The sequence below is a fragment of the Lynx rufus genome, unplaced genomic scaffold, assembly GCF_022079265.1.
Source record: "Lynx rufus isolate CCGP_SWC_20201006 ecotype Redwood Valley unplaced genomic scaffold, mLynRuf1.p SCAF_15, whole genome shotgun sequence".
Classification (NCBI taxonomy): Eukaryota; Metazoa; Chordata; class Mammalia; order Carnivora; family Felidae; genus Lynx; species Lynx rufus.
Genome location: NW_025814829.1, coordinates 1,208,261 through 1,222,872, shown reverse-complemented (window position 1 = coordinate 1,222,872; position 14,612 = coordinate 1,208,261). Strand labels below are relative to the sequence as shown.

The window sequence follows — 14,612 nt, the reverse complement described above, 5'->3', positions numbered from 1 at the left end:
ATAAATCATCTATTTGAAAGCATCTGACTGCTCTGAGGTTTAAAAAAAAGTTAAAAATGGGCAAAACATCCAAATAGAAGTTTTTTTCTCCGAACAGATCGTTAGAACAGGGGACTAGAACTTCAAAGAAGGGAGAATCTGAGAGGGGATATACCTCCTGCAGCCCCTTTCAGCCGTTCCTCAGTTTGGAGCAGGGGCACGGGGCTGGCTCTGGGCTTTGTGCAGGTAGAGAAGCTTCGCTATGGGGCAAAACCCCAGAGCTTCTGAAGGAGACGGGTGATCGCTGTAGCCAACAGCATCTTTCTCACTCTGCACATTTGCCAAATGCATAGTTATCAATCACAGCTGAGCGAGTTTCTCAGTAAGAAAGCTACTACAGAGTCCTGAATATTGGTCTAACCTACTAAAAGCAAATAAATTGGGGCGCCTGGGTGGCGCAGTCGGTTAAGCGTCCGACTTCAGCCAGGTCACGATCTCGCGGTCCGTGAGTTCGAGCCCCGCGTCGGGCTCTGGGCTGATGGCTCGGAGCCTGGAGCCTGTTTCCGATTCTGTGTCTCCCTCTCTCTCTGCCCCTCCCCCGTTCATGCTCTGTCTCTCTCTGTCCCAAAAATAAATAAACGTTGAAAAAAAAATTTGAAAAAAAAAAATAAAAAAAAATAAAAGCAAATAAATTAAAATTATAGCTTTCCAAAGGTGGACTTTCCCACCCCCTCCCCTCTTCTCCCCATAGCTGGGGCTCCTCCTGTGCCAGGATGAATCATTTCTTGTTAGCTATGCTTGTATATATAGAGAAAATACACTTCATGGTTGGGCTTTTTTTTGAGAGACAGAGCACAAGCAGGGGAGGGGCAGAGAGAGAGAGAGGGAGACACAGAATCGGAAGCAGGCTCCAGGCTCTGAGCTGTCAGCACAGAGCCCAACGCGGGACTCGAACCCACGGACTGCAAGATCGTGACCTGAGCCGAAGTTGGACATGCAACCCACTGAGCCGCCCAGGCTCCCCCAAAGGGTTGATATTCTTATGAACTCCTTCTCAGCTTCCTAACATCTTTGTGAGACCAAACCTCAAATGGCATAATTTAGATGCTTTTTTTTGAAGAAAAATACATAGAAGCCTGGGAGGCCCTTGACTCCCTTCCTTCTTGTCTTCTCCTTATTCCTCAGGCACTTATCGATTGTCTATATAAGATAGGTACTATCATAGGTATTGGCCATGAATACACAAGAGATCATTGCCACACGAAACAAGACAAAGACCAAAGTCATAAATGTCTGTGCAGCAGGGGGGAAAAATTACATATTTTTTAACAACTCATCACCTCCTACTTAAGCCCCCCCAAAAACCTCACTGTTTTGAATGTCTTAACTTTTACTTTACTTCACTGTGTATGTGTCCAAACCACGAAAAATTCTGGGAGGCCTATCTTGCCACATCCATGCTCTTCAGAGGCCTGCTGGCTAGGACCAAAAGCTAAGCCAACAATCACACTGTTCTCCTCAGAAAAATACACTGCCATGGATAAGCTCGCCTGGGCACAGGGCCCTGCGTCCCCTTGGAGTTAGGATGGCCAGAGTTCAGGGTTGTTAGAAGCCCCCACTTCCCAAAGGTAACTTGAGTCTCTCTTGGAGACCACAAGGGACCATAATGGTCACTAATGAACTCTTTTTCTCTTTCCTCCCCCACCGTCTGCTACATAGAAACCATTGTTTTATGGTATTTGGTTTATTTTTCTCTTCTTCCAAAAGGAACAAATCACAACCCTCAATATTTGCATATCACTTTCGAAAGCACACTGACTTCTGTTATCTCATTTGGTCCCCCTATCGTAGCCACGTGAGGTGCAGAGGGCAGAGTTCATTTTCCCCCATTGTGTCAGTGAGCAAAGTGAGATACAGAGCTTTACCTAAAGTCACAAAGCTAGATAGTGACAGAGGTGGGACCAGGCTCGAGGTCTCTTGATTTCCATCACCCGGTCTCTTCACCAAACCACACTGGCATCACACGGTATGTCTGCACTCACTCTCCACGCTATAATGAGACCTCAGGGTCAAGAAGAACCACCGATTCAGGGAACAATCCGGACAGAGGACCCGGGAAGGCTTACTGCCTGTCTAATTTCTTGGAACATCTTCGTCTCAGATTGCTGAAATATGATAGCAAAAGGACATCCTGCATCCTGGTTATGGGATGTAAAATCAATACGCAAAAAAAACGGTTGCATTTCTATACGCTGATAATGAAGTATCAGAAAGAGAAATTTTAAAAAAATCCCGTTTTATAATTGCATAAAAATAATAAAATACCCAGGAATACATTTAACCGAGGAGGTGAAAGACCTGCATATTGAAAATCACAAAACATTAATACAAGAAACCAAAGAAGATACAAATAAATAGAAACCTATTCCATGCTGATGGATGAAAGAATCAATATTGTTAAAATGTCCATATTATCCAAAGAATCTACAGAGCCAAAGCAAGCCCAATCAAAATTCCAATGGTGTTTTTCTAATAATCCTAAACAAATGATAGAGATAGAACGAATAATCCTAAAATTGGTATGGAACCACAAAAAATTCTGAATAGCCAAACCAATCTTGAGAAAGAAGAACAAAGCTGGAGGCATCATGTCCCCCAATTACTAGATATATGACAAAGCTATAGTAATTAAAACAGTATGGTATTGGCATACAAAATAGAGACCCTAGAAATAAATCTACACGTACATGGTCAGTTAATTTATGACAAAGGAGCCAAGAACACACAATGGGAAAAGGACTATCTCTTCAATAAATGGTGCTGGGAAAATGGGACAGCCACATACAAAAGAATGAAACCTGACCACTACCTTATACCATGCACAAAAATTAATTCAAAATCAATTAAAGACATGAATGGGAGACCTGAAACCATAGAACTCCTAGAAGAAAACATAGGCAGTAAGGCTCCTGACATGGGTTTTGGCAACGATTTTTTGAATCTGACACCATAACCAAAAGCAACAAAAGAAAAACATAGAGAAGCGGGAATACATCATACTAAAAAGCTTGTGCACAGCAAAGGAAACCACCAACAAATAAAAAGGCAACCCACTGAACGGGAGAAAATATTTGCAAATCATGTATCTGAGAAGGGACTAATATCCAAAATATACACAGAACTCCTACAACTCAATAGCACAAAACCAAATGGTCCAATTAAAAACCAGGCAGAAGATGCAAACAGGCATTTTCCAAAGCAGACATACAGATGATCGGCAGGTACATGAAAAAAAAAAGGTTCAGCATCACTCATCATCAGGACAAGGCACATCACAACGATGAGATATCGCCTCAAACCTCTTAAAATGGCTACTGTCAAAAAGGCAAGAGACAATAAGTATCGGCGAGGCTGTGGACAAAAAGAAATCCTTCTGCACTTAGGGAAGACAGTGTGGAGTCTCTACAAGACATTAGAAGTAGAACTGCCATGTGACCCAGCAGTCCCTCTTTTGGGTGTTCATCTGAAGAAAATGAAACACTAACTCAAAAAGATATGCGCACACACACCCCCCCCCCCGTTCACTGCAGCATTATTTACAATAGGCAAGATACAGAGACAACCGAAGTGTCCACCAGTGGATGGATGGATAAGGAAATTGTGGTATATGTATACAGTGGAATATCGGTCACGAGAAAAAAGGAAATCCTGCCATTTGTGACAACGAATAAAACCTGAGGGCATTACACTAACTGAAATAAGTCAGACAGAGGTCTCTCTTATATGTGGGATCTAAAAATATATATATAAGGGACGCTTGGGTGATTCAGTCGGTTAAGTGTCTGACTTTGGCTCAGGTCATGACCTCATGGCTCAAACGGGCTCTGTGCTGACACCTCGGAGCCTGGAACCTGCTTGGGATTCTGTGTCTCCCTCTCTCTCTGCCCCTCCCCCACTCACGCTCTGTCTCTCTCTCTCAAAAATGAATAAAAACATTAAATTTTTTTTTTAAATTTTTTTTTTATTTTTTAACGTTTTTTATTTATTTTTGAGACAGAGAGAGACAGAGCATGAACGGGGGAGGGGCAGAGAGAGAGGGAGACACAGAATTGGAAGCAGGCTCCAGGCTCTGAGCCATCAGCCCAGAGCCCGACGCAGGGCTCGAACTCATGGACCGCGAGATCGTGACCTGAGCCGAAGTCGGCCGCCCAACCGACTGAGCCACCCAGGCGCCCCTAAATTTTTTTTTTTAAAAAAGCTCACAGATACAGAGAACAGACCGGTGGTTACCTGAGGCAGGGGGCAGAGGATGGAAAAAAAACGGGTGAAGGCGATTTAAATTTATTAAAAAGTAAAATAAGGAATCTAACTGTGGGGAGGGGGGAGGCAGTGGAAAGAACTCGCAAACTGGGAGGAAGGACATGGCATCCTATTTTGTTATCACCGGGTGAGGACAAAGCCTTTGATCGGAAAGTACCTGTCACATACTGGGGATCCCAAAGTTAGGTGGCTCCTGTTTCTGGTACGACCCTAACCTCACTGTTGCCCTCATGACCCCTCAGTGACAACCATCTCCACACTCTTACTTTCCTATTTGTGCCTCTGAGCCTTTTCTTAGCTCAAATGCTCTCGTTTCCTCTTTCCACCTAGCCTGGCAAATTCCTCCATGTCTGGCCCACATTCATACCTTCAGTATTTCAACCACTCAGACCCTGGGGAGCTGACCTGGTTGGGTAGTACGTGAGCATCCTGTGCATCTGACAATCCAGGAGCACAGAGGTCAAGAGCATGCTTGCTGGTCAAGAGCGCCTCTTAGCTCCGTCACTTAGCTAGCTCTGCAACCTTGAGTGAGTTACCTAAGGTTTCTGGGCCTCAGTTTCTCCTGTGAAGCTGGAAAGACAATACTACCTACTTCATAAGATTACTGCAAAGATTAAATTTGCTGACGCCCACTTCGAATGGCACCAGGAATATATTAAGTGCTGGTTGAGTGTTAGTTGGTATTCCCCTTTGAACTCTGCATTCTCTTTTTCCCTATTTGGCACAACAGAGGGTGTTTAGGGGGCAGATGAGCTTCGGTTGTCCCCAGAGAAAGATCCTTTTACCGGCAGGAAGGATACCAAAGGCCACCCTCAGGCTAGACTCGACAAACAAACATATAAGCAAGAAAGAGCCAATCTGGGCAGCATCAGGCATTGCTTGCTTAAGAGCAATTCAAGCAGGGAGGTCCCTTCGCAGCCTTTTTATCTCCCTCTGAGGGCCCTGCTCAGTCTGAATAAAGCAAACAAGCAATCTCTCTCTGTCTCTGTCTCTGTCTCTGTCTCTCTCTCTCTCTCTCTCTCACACACACACACACACACACACACACACACACGCACAGAGAGAGCCCTAGCATCTCGGGTCTGGTTTCAGAAATCTGAAACCAGTGCCACATTCTCATTAGATGAAGCCCCACAAACCTTCTCACACATCTCTGGGGACATGAAGGATGAGAGCCCAGGATTTTCCAATTTGGAAATGTGTGTAAGTAAAGTTACATGTACCAGCTTTGGCGGTAGACAAGGGGGTGAGGAGAAGGGGAGAACGCTGTGCAGAAGGGAACCGGGGTATCTCTGGAGCTTTGGTATCTTTGCGAGGCTGAGTCAGTTCCAAAGGGCTTCTAGACCCTTGCTTGCTGGGCATGCTGATGAGACCAAGTTTCCCAGAGCGAGCTCTGCATGATCCTCTGAGTCTTTTCTATTCCTTCGCCTCAGGCCATCCCTCAAACCCCAATTACCTCTCACCCCCTTAAAGGCACACTGGCGGTCACAGAAAAGTAGCCATCAGGCTGCCCAGCTATTACATGATTATTGGAGAAAGGTCATTTCCTCACCGGCTCCCTGAGGGGCTGAGTGGTTTTGGTGGAATGACCTTGGAGCTGGGAGATGGGAGTCATGGGCTCCTGTTTTACCATTCGCTAGATGTGTGCTCGTGGACAAACCTCTCACTCCCTTTGACATCACTTCCTTTACCTGTAAAATGGGGAAGAGGGACTTGGATATCGTTAAGGTTCATTGCAACTCAAATAGCCTAGGACACTAGTTGCCTAGGTCCAAAGAACTCACTGGGATGTAGGATTGATGCTGGAAACAACAAAACCACAGTGATGAACCTAAAACTACAGGAGTCTATAGGAGAAGAAATTCCTCCTCTCAGAATCCCAACCCTTTAATGTCTTTGTCCCTCCCCCAAAAGTAGGAACATTCTAGACACCAAAGGAGGACTCCCCCACCCCAGGGTTCTGAATTGCTAGTAAGCTTCCTGCCTCCTATGAAGGGAAAATGCGGAACGGAAACAGGAAGCCCCAACACTGCCCTGCCCTGGCTCTGTCCTGTGCATCCTGAATGCCTGGGTTGCCTGTTAGGGAAAAGAGCTGTTTCTCCCTCTTCCAAGTAAAAGCACTTCTCACAGGCCAAGTCAGAGGGTGGGGCCAACTGCCTTTGTGCTCCTCACAGACAGCAACTGTCTGGTTGGTTGGCTGAGTCTTCAGGACCTCAGACCCCTGGGCTTGGTGTCCAGGATAATCAGGTCACTTCTACTTGTCCTCCTCCCTCGAAATCCCTAAGATTCTGGGCCCTGACTGACCACTGAAGGAGAAGCCTGGAGGCGTCTGACCTGGCCAGGTGATCAAACCACTATTAATAACCCAGACTATTCTTATACTTCGTTGTGGCGTCTAGAGATGTCCCTTTGTCCTGGAGGTACTCTCAGGCTCTCCTGTTAAGTCCAGTCGCCCCGCCCAAGGATCTACAAGAGGATGAAAAGGCTGCCCCTTTGGGTCTCTCACTCAGCACCCTCCACCAGGCGGCCCCCCATGTTCCTCCCCATCCTTTCTGGCCATTGCATACATGCTATTTCTTCTTCCTGAAAGGCTTCTTCTTAGACCCACCTCCAGAGGAAAAAAATTGCCCAACAAAAAGCTTCTTGTACTATGAAACTCCTACAGATTAGGCTGGGGCAGGCTTTGTGTACCCAACATGTCACTAGGGGGCATTTTAGGGTACGTGTGTGTGTGTGTGTGTGTGTGTGTGTATACACACTGATATATATATATCAGCTATCTTCTTTGTGCTTAACCTCAAAGGCGAGGTTCTTCCAAAGTTCAGATTTTAGAACCCCAAGCCTGAGAAGTGCCAGGGAGCTGGGGACAAGTGGATTTTCTTACAAAGAACAGCCATGCAAGATCAGGGACCCTGCTTCCAAGTCCAAAGCCCATCCATATCTTCCAGTATAGGTGGTAAAGCTCCCACACCATAAAATCACAGTAAGTTTGTGACAGAAAGGCTCTCACAGATCACCTAATCCAACATCACCTTACTACAGGTGAAAGGATTAAGGAAATACAAAGAGAAATACAATGGCAGGCGTAATGTCACATAACTAATTAAAGACCAAGCCAGGATCATAACCAGGTTTTTCCTCAGAATCACTTTCTAAGTGAGTTAAATACCATTTTCTTGTCTTTCTTTTTTCTTTTATTTGAGGGAGAGCATGAGCAGGGGAGGGGCAGAGGGAAAGGGAGAGAGAGAATGTTAAGCAGTCTCCACACCCAGCATGGAGCCCAATGCAGGCTCGATCCCATGACCCTGGGCTCATGACCTGAGCCAAAATCAAGAGTCAGATATTCAACCGATTAAGCCACCTGGGCACCCCAATGAGTTAAATACTATTTTCTAAGTAAACTGCAAATCATTTGGCAGAATATTCTAACAATGTCCACATCATTTGTTGATTTGTAGAAATGTTTTTCACAAATTGTTGGTATGATCGTTTGATGGAGACTAGCTAACTGATCTACTGAGCCATGATTGTGACAGAGGAAACTGCCTCAACTTCTTCCAATGACCTTCCATTGAATTGACAGTCATCCGTTCCCTGTCCCTGGTGCACGGTTACAATGGGAAGCTGGCGAGGCATGCTGCCCACACTTCAGAACTGTGTACATACTCCTGCGTGTCAGTATTTCCTGGGTGGACCCGTAGAGCCTACACTGCAGCCCCCAGTGACAACGCCACCTTGAAGCCTGCCATTACTGGAAATGCCACTATTACTACCTGTCTCACTACCTGTTTGGCTGCCGCTGTCAAAGCTCTGGTGCTTTAGAGCAGGGAGCCAATGGCCTCCCTGCCATCATGTCATGACCTACTACCTATATCACACTAGTACTACCCGGGAGCCTCCATGGTGTGACACCAGCAGCCATGATGAAATCTCCACAACGGGCTTAAACTAATGAGCTGGTTGTAGACTTTATATTAATTAAATTTAATGTTTAGCCCAGTTGCTATTTGCCAGCCAATATTTTATATCAAATACTCTATTAAAATATGTGTCGATATTTTAAGATCTGTTTACAACCCAGTTCTCCCGACTTACATCCAAGATGGCATCTATTTATACCATGGGACCAACCTGTGGGGAAAACCTACCTGGCCAAGAATTTTCGTCTTTCAGTAGAAACCAATAAGGACTTCTGAAAAGTCATCCATAAATCAACATGCGTTTATTATGTATCTACTCTACATTCATCAGTGTGCAGGCCCTAGGATTCCACAAACCCCAAGATTTGTGCCTCAATCCTTTAACACTGATTACCGTTTCTCCTTGCTGGTCTCTAGCTTAACTTGGTAAAACAGAAGAAATGGTAGACAGAAGGATTAGTTCTTCAACATACCTCAAATATTCTATGTTCTATAAAGATCTTTGCAAGTCAAGACATTTCTTCCTTTCTCCCTGGGAGAAAGAGGCAACAGAAGGGGCACTTGGGTGGCTCAGTTGGTTAAGTCTCTGACTTTTGATTTCGGCTTAGGTCATGATCTCACAGTTCACGAGTCCAAACCCCGCGTAGGGCTCTGCGCTGATGGTGTGGAGCATGCTTGGGATTCTCTCCCTCTCTCTCTCTCTCTCTCTCTCCCTTTCTCTCTGGTTCTCTCTCTCTCTCTCCCAAAATAAATAAAAAAACTTAAAAAAAAAAGAGCCAACAGAAATGATTGGCACCAGGAATATGGGGAAAATGTTTTAATGATAACTGCTTTCTGTCTTCACACAGCTCATTTCCTGCCACAGGGCTATAACAATACTCTCGAACACAGAACACTAGCTCTGTTGGTTCATTCATCAAAATGTCCTCATATCATCCTAGTCTCTGTGAATGTGCCTGGAACAAAAACATGCTACCATTCTGTGCACACATAGTGACTCTTCCTTGGAGACTGAATCAGGGAGATGACCATTTGCTTGTTCAATGTAGCAGGAAGCAACCACACTTCAACGGGGTGGGAGGAATACAGAGGAGAGAAATGAAGGAATGGTGTTCAAGTTCAGATCTGAGGTGAACCAACTAAACTTATTACAAGAAAGTAATAAGGCACTGGGTTTATTAAAACAAGAAATCCTTGATTTTAAGGTGTTTTGATTATATTTCCTTTTCAGGTATAAAGAATATCCCACAGAGACAGAATTCTAGTTAGGAGAAGAGGGTGAGGATTTTCACAATGTACCCTCATGCTATATGAAGAGGACAAAAGAAAAATGTCCTCAAAAATCCATATACAACTCGGAGCAACAGAACTTTCATACATTACCGTGGGATGGGCAAATTGGTAAAATCTCTTTGGAAAACTGGTAATGTGTAGAAAAACATACTGTATGTAACATATAACTCAGTAACTCCACTTCCAGGTATATGCCCCCAAAAAGCTGAATACACACTTCTACCAAAAGACCTTTACAAGAATGATTATAGCAGGTTTATTCATGATGGGCCCAAACTGGAAACGATCCAAATTCCCATCCACAGTAGACTGGACAAATAAAATATTCAAACAAAGTAATATCACACAACAATGAAAACAAACAGTTGCCAACTGCATGCAGAAGGGTGGATGAATATCATGAACAAAAGATTGAATGAAAGAAGCCAGATGCGAAATAGTACTTATGCATCATCTGCTTCCATTTATAGAAAGTGTAAAAACAGGCAAAATTAATCTATATTGTTATAAAGCAGGATAATGATTACCCTTGGAGTGAGGGTGAGAAGAAGTGACTGGAAAGAAGCATGAGGTGAGCTTCTGAAATCTGGTAAACCTCCGTTTCTTAACCTGGATGCTGCTTAGATGGATGTATTCAGTTTGTAAAATTCATCACATCGAGCACTTATACTAAGTATAAGGATATATGTATACTTTCCTATATTTACATTTGTGTCAACGTGGAAAAAAAATGACTCCAATCCTTTACGCTTCCCTGTATTCAGGCCATTCCCATGTGATTTTTTTATGCCATCCCACTCTGACTCAGGGCTTGGCCATGTGACTTGCTTTGGCCAATGAGATCTCAGCGAATGTGACTAAAGCATTGGCTTGGAAAATGCTGCACATTTCTGCTTCTGCTATTGTTCCTGTGGAATTTCCATTAAAACATATCCATGCTAGTCTGCTAGAGGAGAGGACAGCCAAGTTGCCCAGTCGTCAGAGCCAAGGCCGTCCTAGATGAACCAATAACCAGCTGACTCCCAGATAGGTGCATGAAACCAGAGATCAAAAGAATACTTCAACCAAGCCCAGACTGGATCACCAACTTTACGTAAGTTGTTAAGAGGCATTACTCTGGTAATAGACAAGTGATAAAATTGTGTACTTCAATTTAAAGTTAAAATATACATGCAGTTTTCCCCAATGTTTATATCAGCACTATCGACAATAGCCAAAGTATGGAAACATCCCAAATGTCCATTGACGGATCAATGGATAAAGAAGGTGTGGCTTATAGATACAATGGAGTATTACTCGGCAATCAACAAGAATGAAATCTTGCCATTTGCAACCACAAGGATGGAACCGGAGGGCATTATGCTAAGTGAAATTAGTCAGAGAAAGATAAATATCATATGACTTCACTCATATGAGGAATTTAAGATACAAAACAGATGAACAGAAGGGAAGGGAAGCAAAGATAATATAAAAACAGGGAGGGGACAAAACAGAAGAGACTCTTAAATATGGAGAATAAACAGAGGGTTGCTGGAGGGGGTGTGGGAGGGGGGATGGGCTAAATGGGTAAGGGGCATTAAGGAATCTACTCCTGAAATCACTGTTGTACTATGTGCTAACTAACTTGGATGTAAATATAAAAATTAAGTAATTAATTAATAAAAAATAAAAATAAAATAAAATATAGAGAGAGACACACACATACAATTGTTTTAAAAAGTTGGGGAGAACTAAAAGATTTCGCTGGACACATCTATATTTGAGTATGGCCACACCTGATAGGAAAGAAAGACTGCCTGAGATCCCATAAGACCAGGGTCCCAGAAGCACAACATGACATCCAAGTAAAACATAGGCCTAAACCAGCCAAAAATAACTGGAAACCTGTGGAAGTTCTCCAAGTCATCTAAAAATTCTTTCCTGTTTCCAAGAAGATGCAGAAGTAAACAGATGCTTCCTCCACCTCCCATTTTTTAAAATTCCCATTTACTCCACTCTAGTTTATATCAAGAGCCCTTTCACAACAGCCAAGATGTTATATAGACAGAGGATATTAGTTTCTGTTTCTGCTTTAGACAAGTTTCATCATGAAAGGGAAGGAAGGAAGGAAGGAAGGAAGGAAGGAAGGAAGGAAGGAGAAGGAGGGAAGAAGAGAGGGAGGGAGGAAGGAAGGGGAGGGAGGGAGGGAGGGAGGAAGGAAGGAAGGAAGGGAGGGAGGGAGGGAGGGAGGGAGGAAGGAAGGAAGGAAGGAAGGAAGGAAGGAAGGAAGGAAGGAGGGAAGGAAGGAAGGAATAAGGGGAAAAGATGACCCTTTGGATACCCTTGGCAGGGCGTTTGCCAAGATGAACATTGATGGACTTGAGTGTTCGGCTGGTCTTCTAGCATGTGGCTGAGCAATGGCCGTGTTACCTGGATTAACCTGAGCTTTTGCAGAACTCAAGATGGACAGCAGCAGGAGTAGCATCAAGGGTATTCTGGGAATCGAAGTCATCTCAGAAGATGGTGTCGGAACTGGAGCCTGCAGCCCACCAAAATGCAAGCAAACGAGAAAGAGAAGGAGAGGAGAGGAGTGAGACAGATACTATCAAAATGAATGAATACAATTTGCACTATTATGTTTGGGTTCTTACAGCCTTTATTTCTATATTTAGGACTTCAAGTCACAGACTTGGAGAGTCTTGTGGGACATTCAATAATCACATAATGTAAGAATTTCCAAACTCAGATCATGAAATTACAATTACCAAAAGTATAGGCAAGTAACAAAGTTTTACTAAGATTAATACTTACCCACATTGTGAACGGTGATAATCTAAAACTTACATTTATGAAGTCCTCACAATTTTGATATTGATGCCAATATTAAACCAAGAAAAAATATATATATATGGGGAATATTTACAGATACATACATATATACAGGTTAGTATACACACATGCATCTCTTTGCTGTATCAGCTGAGAGGGCCTAAAAGCCAAACACCACAATAGCAACAAGTATGCCTAGTGCCCAGATCTTGGTTTTTAATACCATTCTCCAATAAAAGGAATCAGAGTTCCTTGGAGAAGTGGCTGATCCCAGGCCTGGGGCAGAATATATACAATATGAGCCTGGAGAATCTTTTAGTGGCAGAAATCAAGAAAGTATACACCCCCCCAAGTGATGGGGATATATCAACGGGACACAGGAACCAACTGAAAGAGTTCTCAGTGGTCAAAGCTGGAAGAATTTGAGCAACAGAATAAATAAAGTAGTATTGGACTACAACCCAAGGAATAAAATAAATATCTACAAGTCCATGTTGATATAAATAAATGACTGAATAAGCAAAAGGGGCAGAACAGAAAATCTTCCCATTCAAAAGAATTCTAAATAATTTATGTAGATACTCTGCTTTTAAGGAGGTGGCACATAACCCCTCCCCTTAGGGTGAACTGCACACAGTGACCTTCTCCCAAATAGTCCAGTATGGAAATGGAGGAAGTAGTTTTTCAGTGGAGGAACTTGACAAATGCTACCTCAAGCCAGGTGATGGAGGTTAACATCACCTTTGATAAGTCATACTGTTAATATATGCCCTGGATATGATACGATGAGAATGGCACAGGATAGCCTCTGTGGTCTTCCTCCTAAAAACGCATTACCTCAGACTAATCATGAGAAAAACATCAGTTCAGTCCCATTTTAGGGACATTCTACAAAATTCCTATTGAATAACCCTCTAAGCTACCAAGATCACAAAAGACAAGAAAGTCTAAGAAACTGTCACAGCCAAGGGAGCCTAAGGAGGCATGACAACTAACTGTAAAGTGGCATCCTGGATGACGATCCTGGAATAGATAAAGGACATAGGGGAAAACTGAGGAAATCTGAATGAAGCATAGACTTTAGTTCATTATAATGTATCAACACTGGTTCATTAACTATGACAAAGCTACTGTACTAATGTAGGATGTTAATAATAGGGGAAACTGGGTATTGGGTAAACAGGAATTCTATGTACTATCTTTGCATTGACTCTGCAAGTATGAAACTGTTCTAGAATAAAAATTGTACTAAAAAGTTTCTGCCAGGTAACACTAATCATCAACCAAACCAACAATGGACCCATTGTTATAAACAATATGCAATACATAATTACAAAGGAAGACAAAATCCCATTAAGCTGGGGTGATTACAGAAGGCTTCATGGAGAAATCTGACCTGATCAGGCTCTTGAATGATGAGTAGGATTTTAATGGGCTATAATGGGAATGGAGTAAATAAAGGGGGAACATAGCCAAGACACCTGTTGAGGAAGCAGAAACTTTCTATGATGTTTTCTAGGTGATAGAACTCTCACCTGCCCTCCTCAATAAACAAGTAGGAAAAGAAAGGAAGGAAGAAAGAAAGAAAGGTAGAAAGAAAGAGGGAAGGAAAGGCAGATATTCAAATGCTTGAAGAGGATGAAGCCAAAACGAATCAAGGACAAAAGACTAAAGTGGCCTTCTGGTGGGGGTCAGGGGTGGGTGATCCACAGACCACAAAATGGTGATAAGCGTGGTTTCATGGAATTGATTTGGATGGGGTAAAATATGTGTCTCAGTGTGCATAGTCACTGCCAGCAGCAGAAACATTGTGTTTTCATAAAGGAGTCCTCAAACTAATATGCCCAGAGAAAGGAAGACATGGGCAGATCTTGGAGACATTGGTCATAGCTATAATCTAGCACTAGCCATGACCATGGTCCAGGATGTCCTTCCACAAAGACCCAAGCTTCTTGTGCACAACCACTCAGCCTTGTCAGCACTGCCTTGACTAACCACTCTCTCCTTTGGTAGAAGAGTCCCACAATTCTCTCTTGGGACACCTTTCTCATGAGTTGTTGGCCATAACCTCTCCCCTCTATAACCTTCCCCAGCAGTTCCCTCTACAAGGAATGTCTTATACCTCATTCCCTTAACCAAAACACACGCTGATTTTGCCTCTATTAGATCCTCCATGGCATAGTTATAAAAAAAATCCATTTAGTCATTACCTTCAAAATGGCTCATTCTTGTATCTCCAAAAGAATACTTTCCATTTTGTACAAAGCATGCACTCAAAAATGGTTTTCAACT

At 43.2% G+C, this 14,612-nt stretch overlaps 1 protein-coding gene across 1 annotated transcript in view; it reads right to left on the bottom strand.

Moving 5' to 3' along the window:
- DDR2 (discoidin domain receptor tyrosine kinase 2) overlaps positions 1 to 12,030 on the bottom strand; it is a 56,727-nt gene extending 44,697 nt beyond the window's left edge. Inside the window, exon 1 of the mRNA XM_047077217.1 lies at positions 11,922 to 12,030. Within this exon, the coding sequence (XP_046933173.1) occupies positions 11,922 to 12,003 (82 nt within the window). The 5' untranslated portion in view covers positions 12,004 to 12,030. The remainder of the gene's footprint in view (positions 1 to 11,921) is intronic.
- Between the last annotated feature and the right edge of the window lie 2,582 nt (positions 12,031 to 14,612).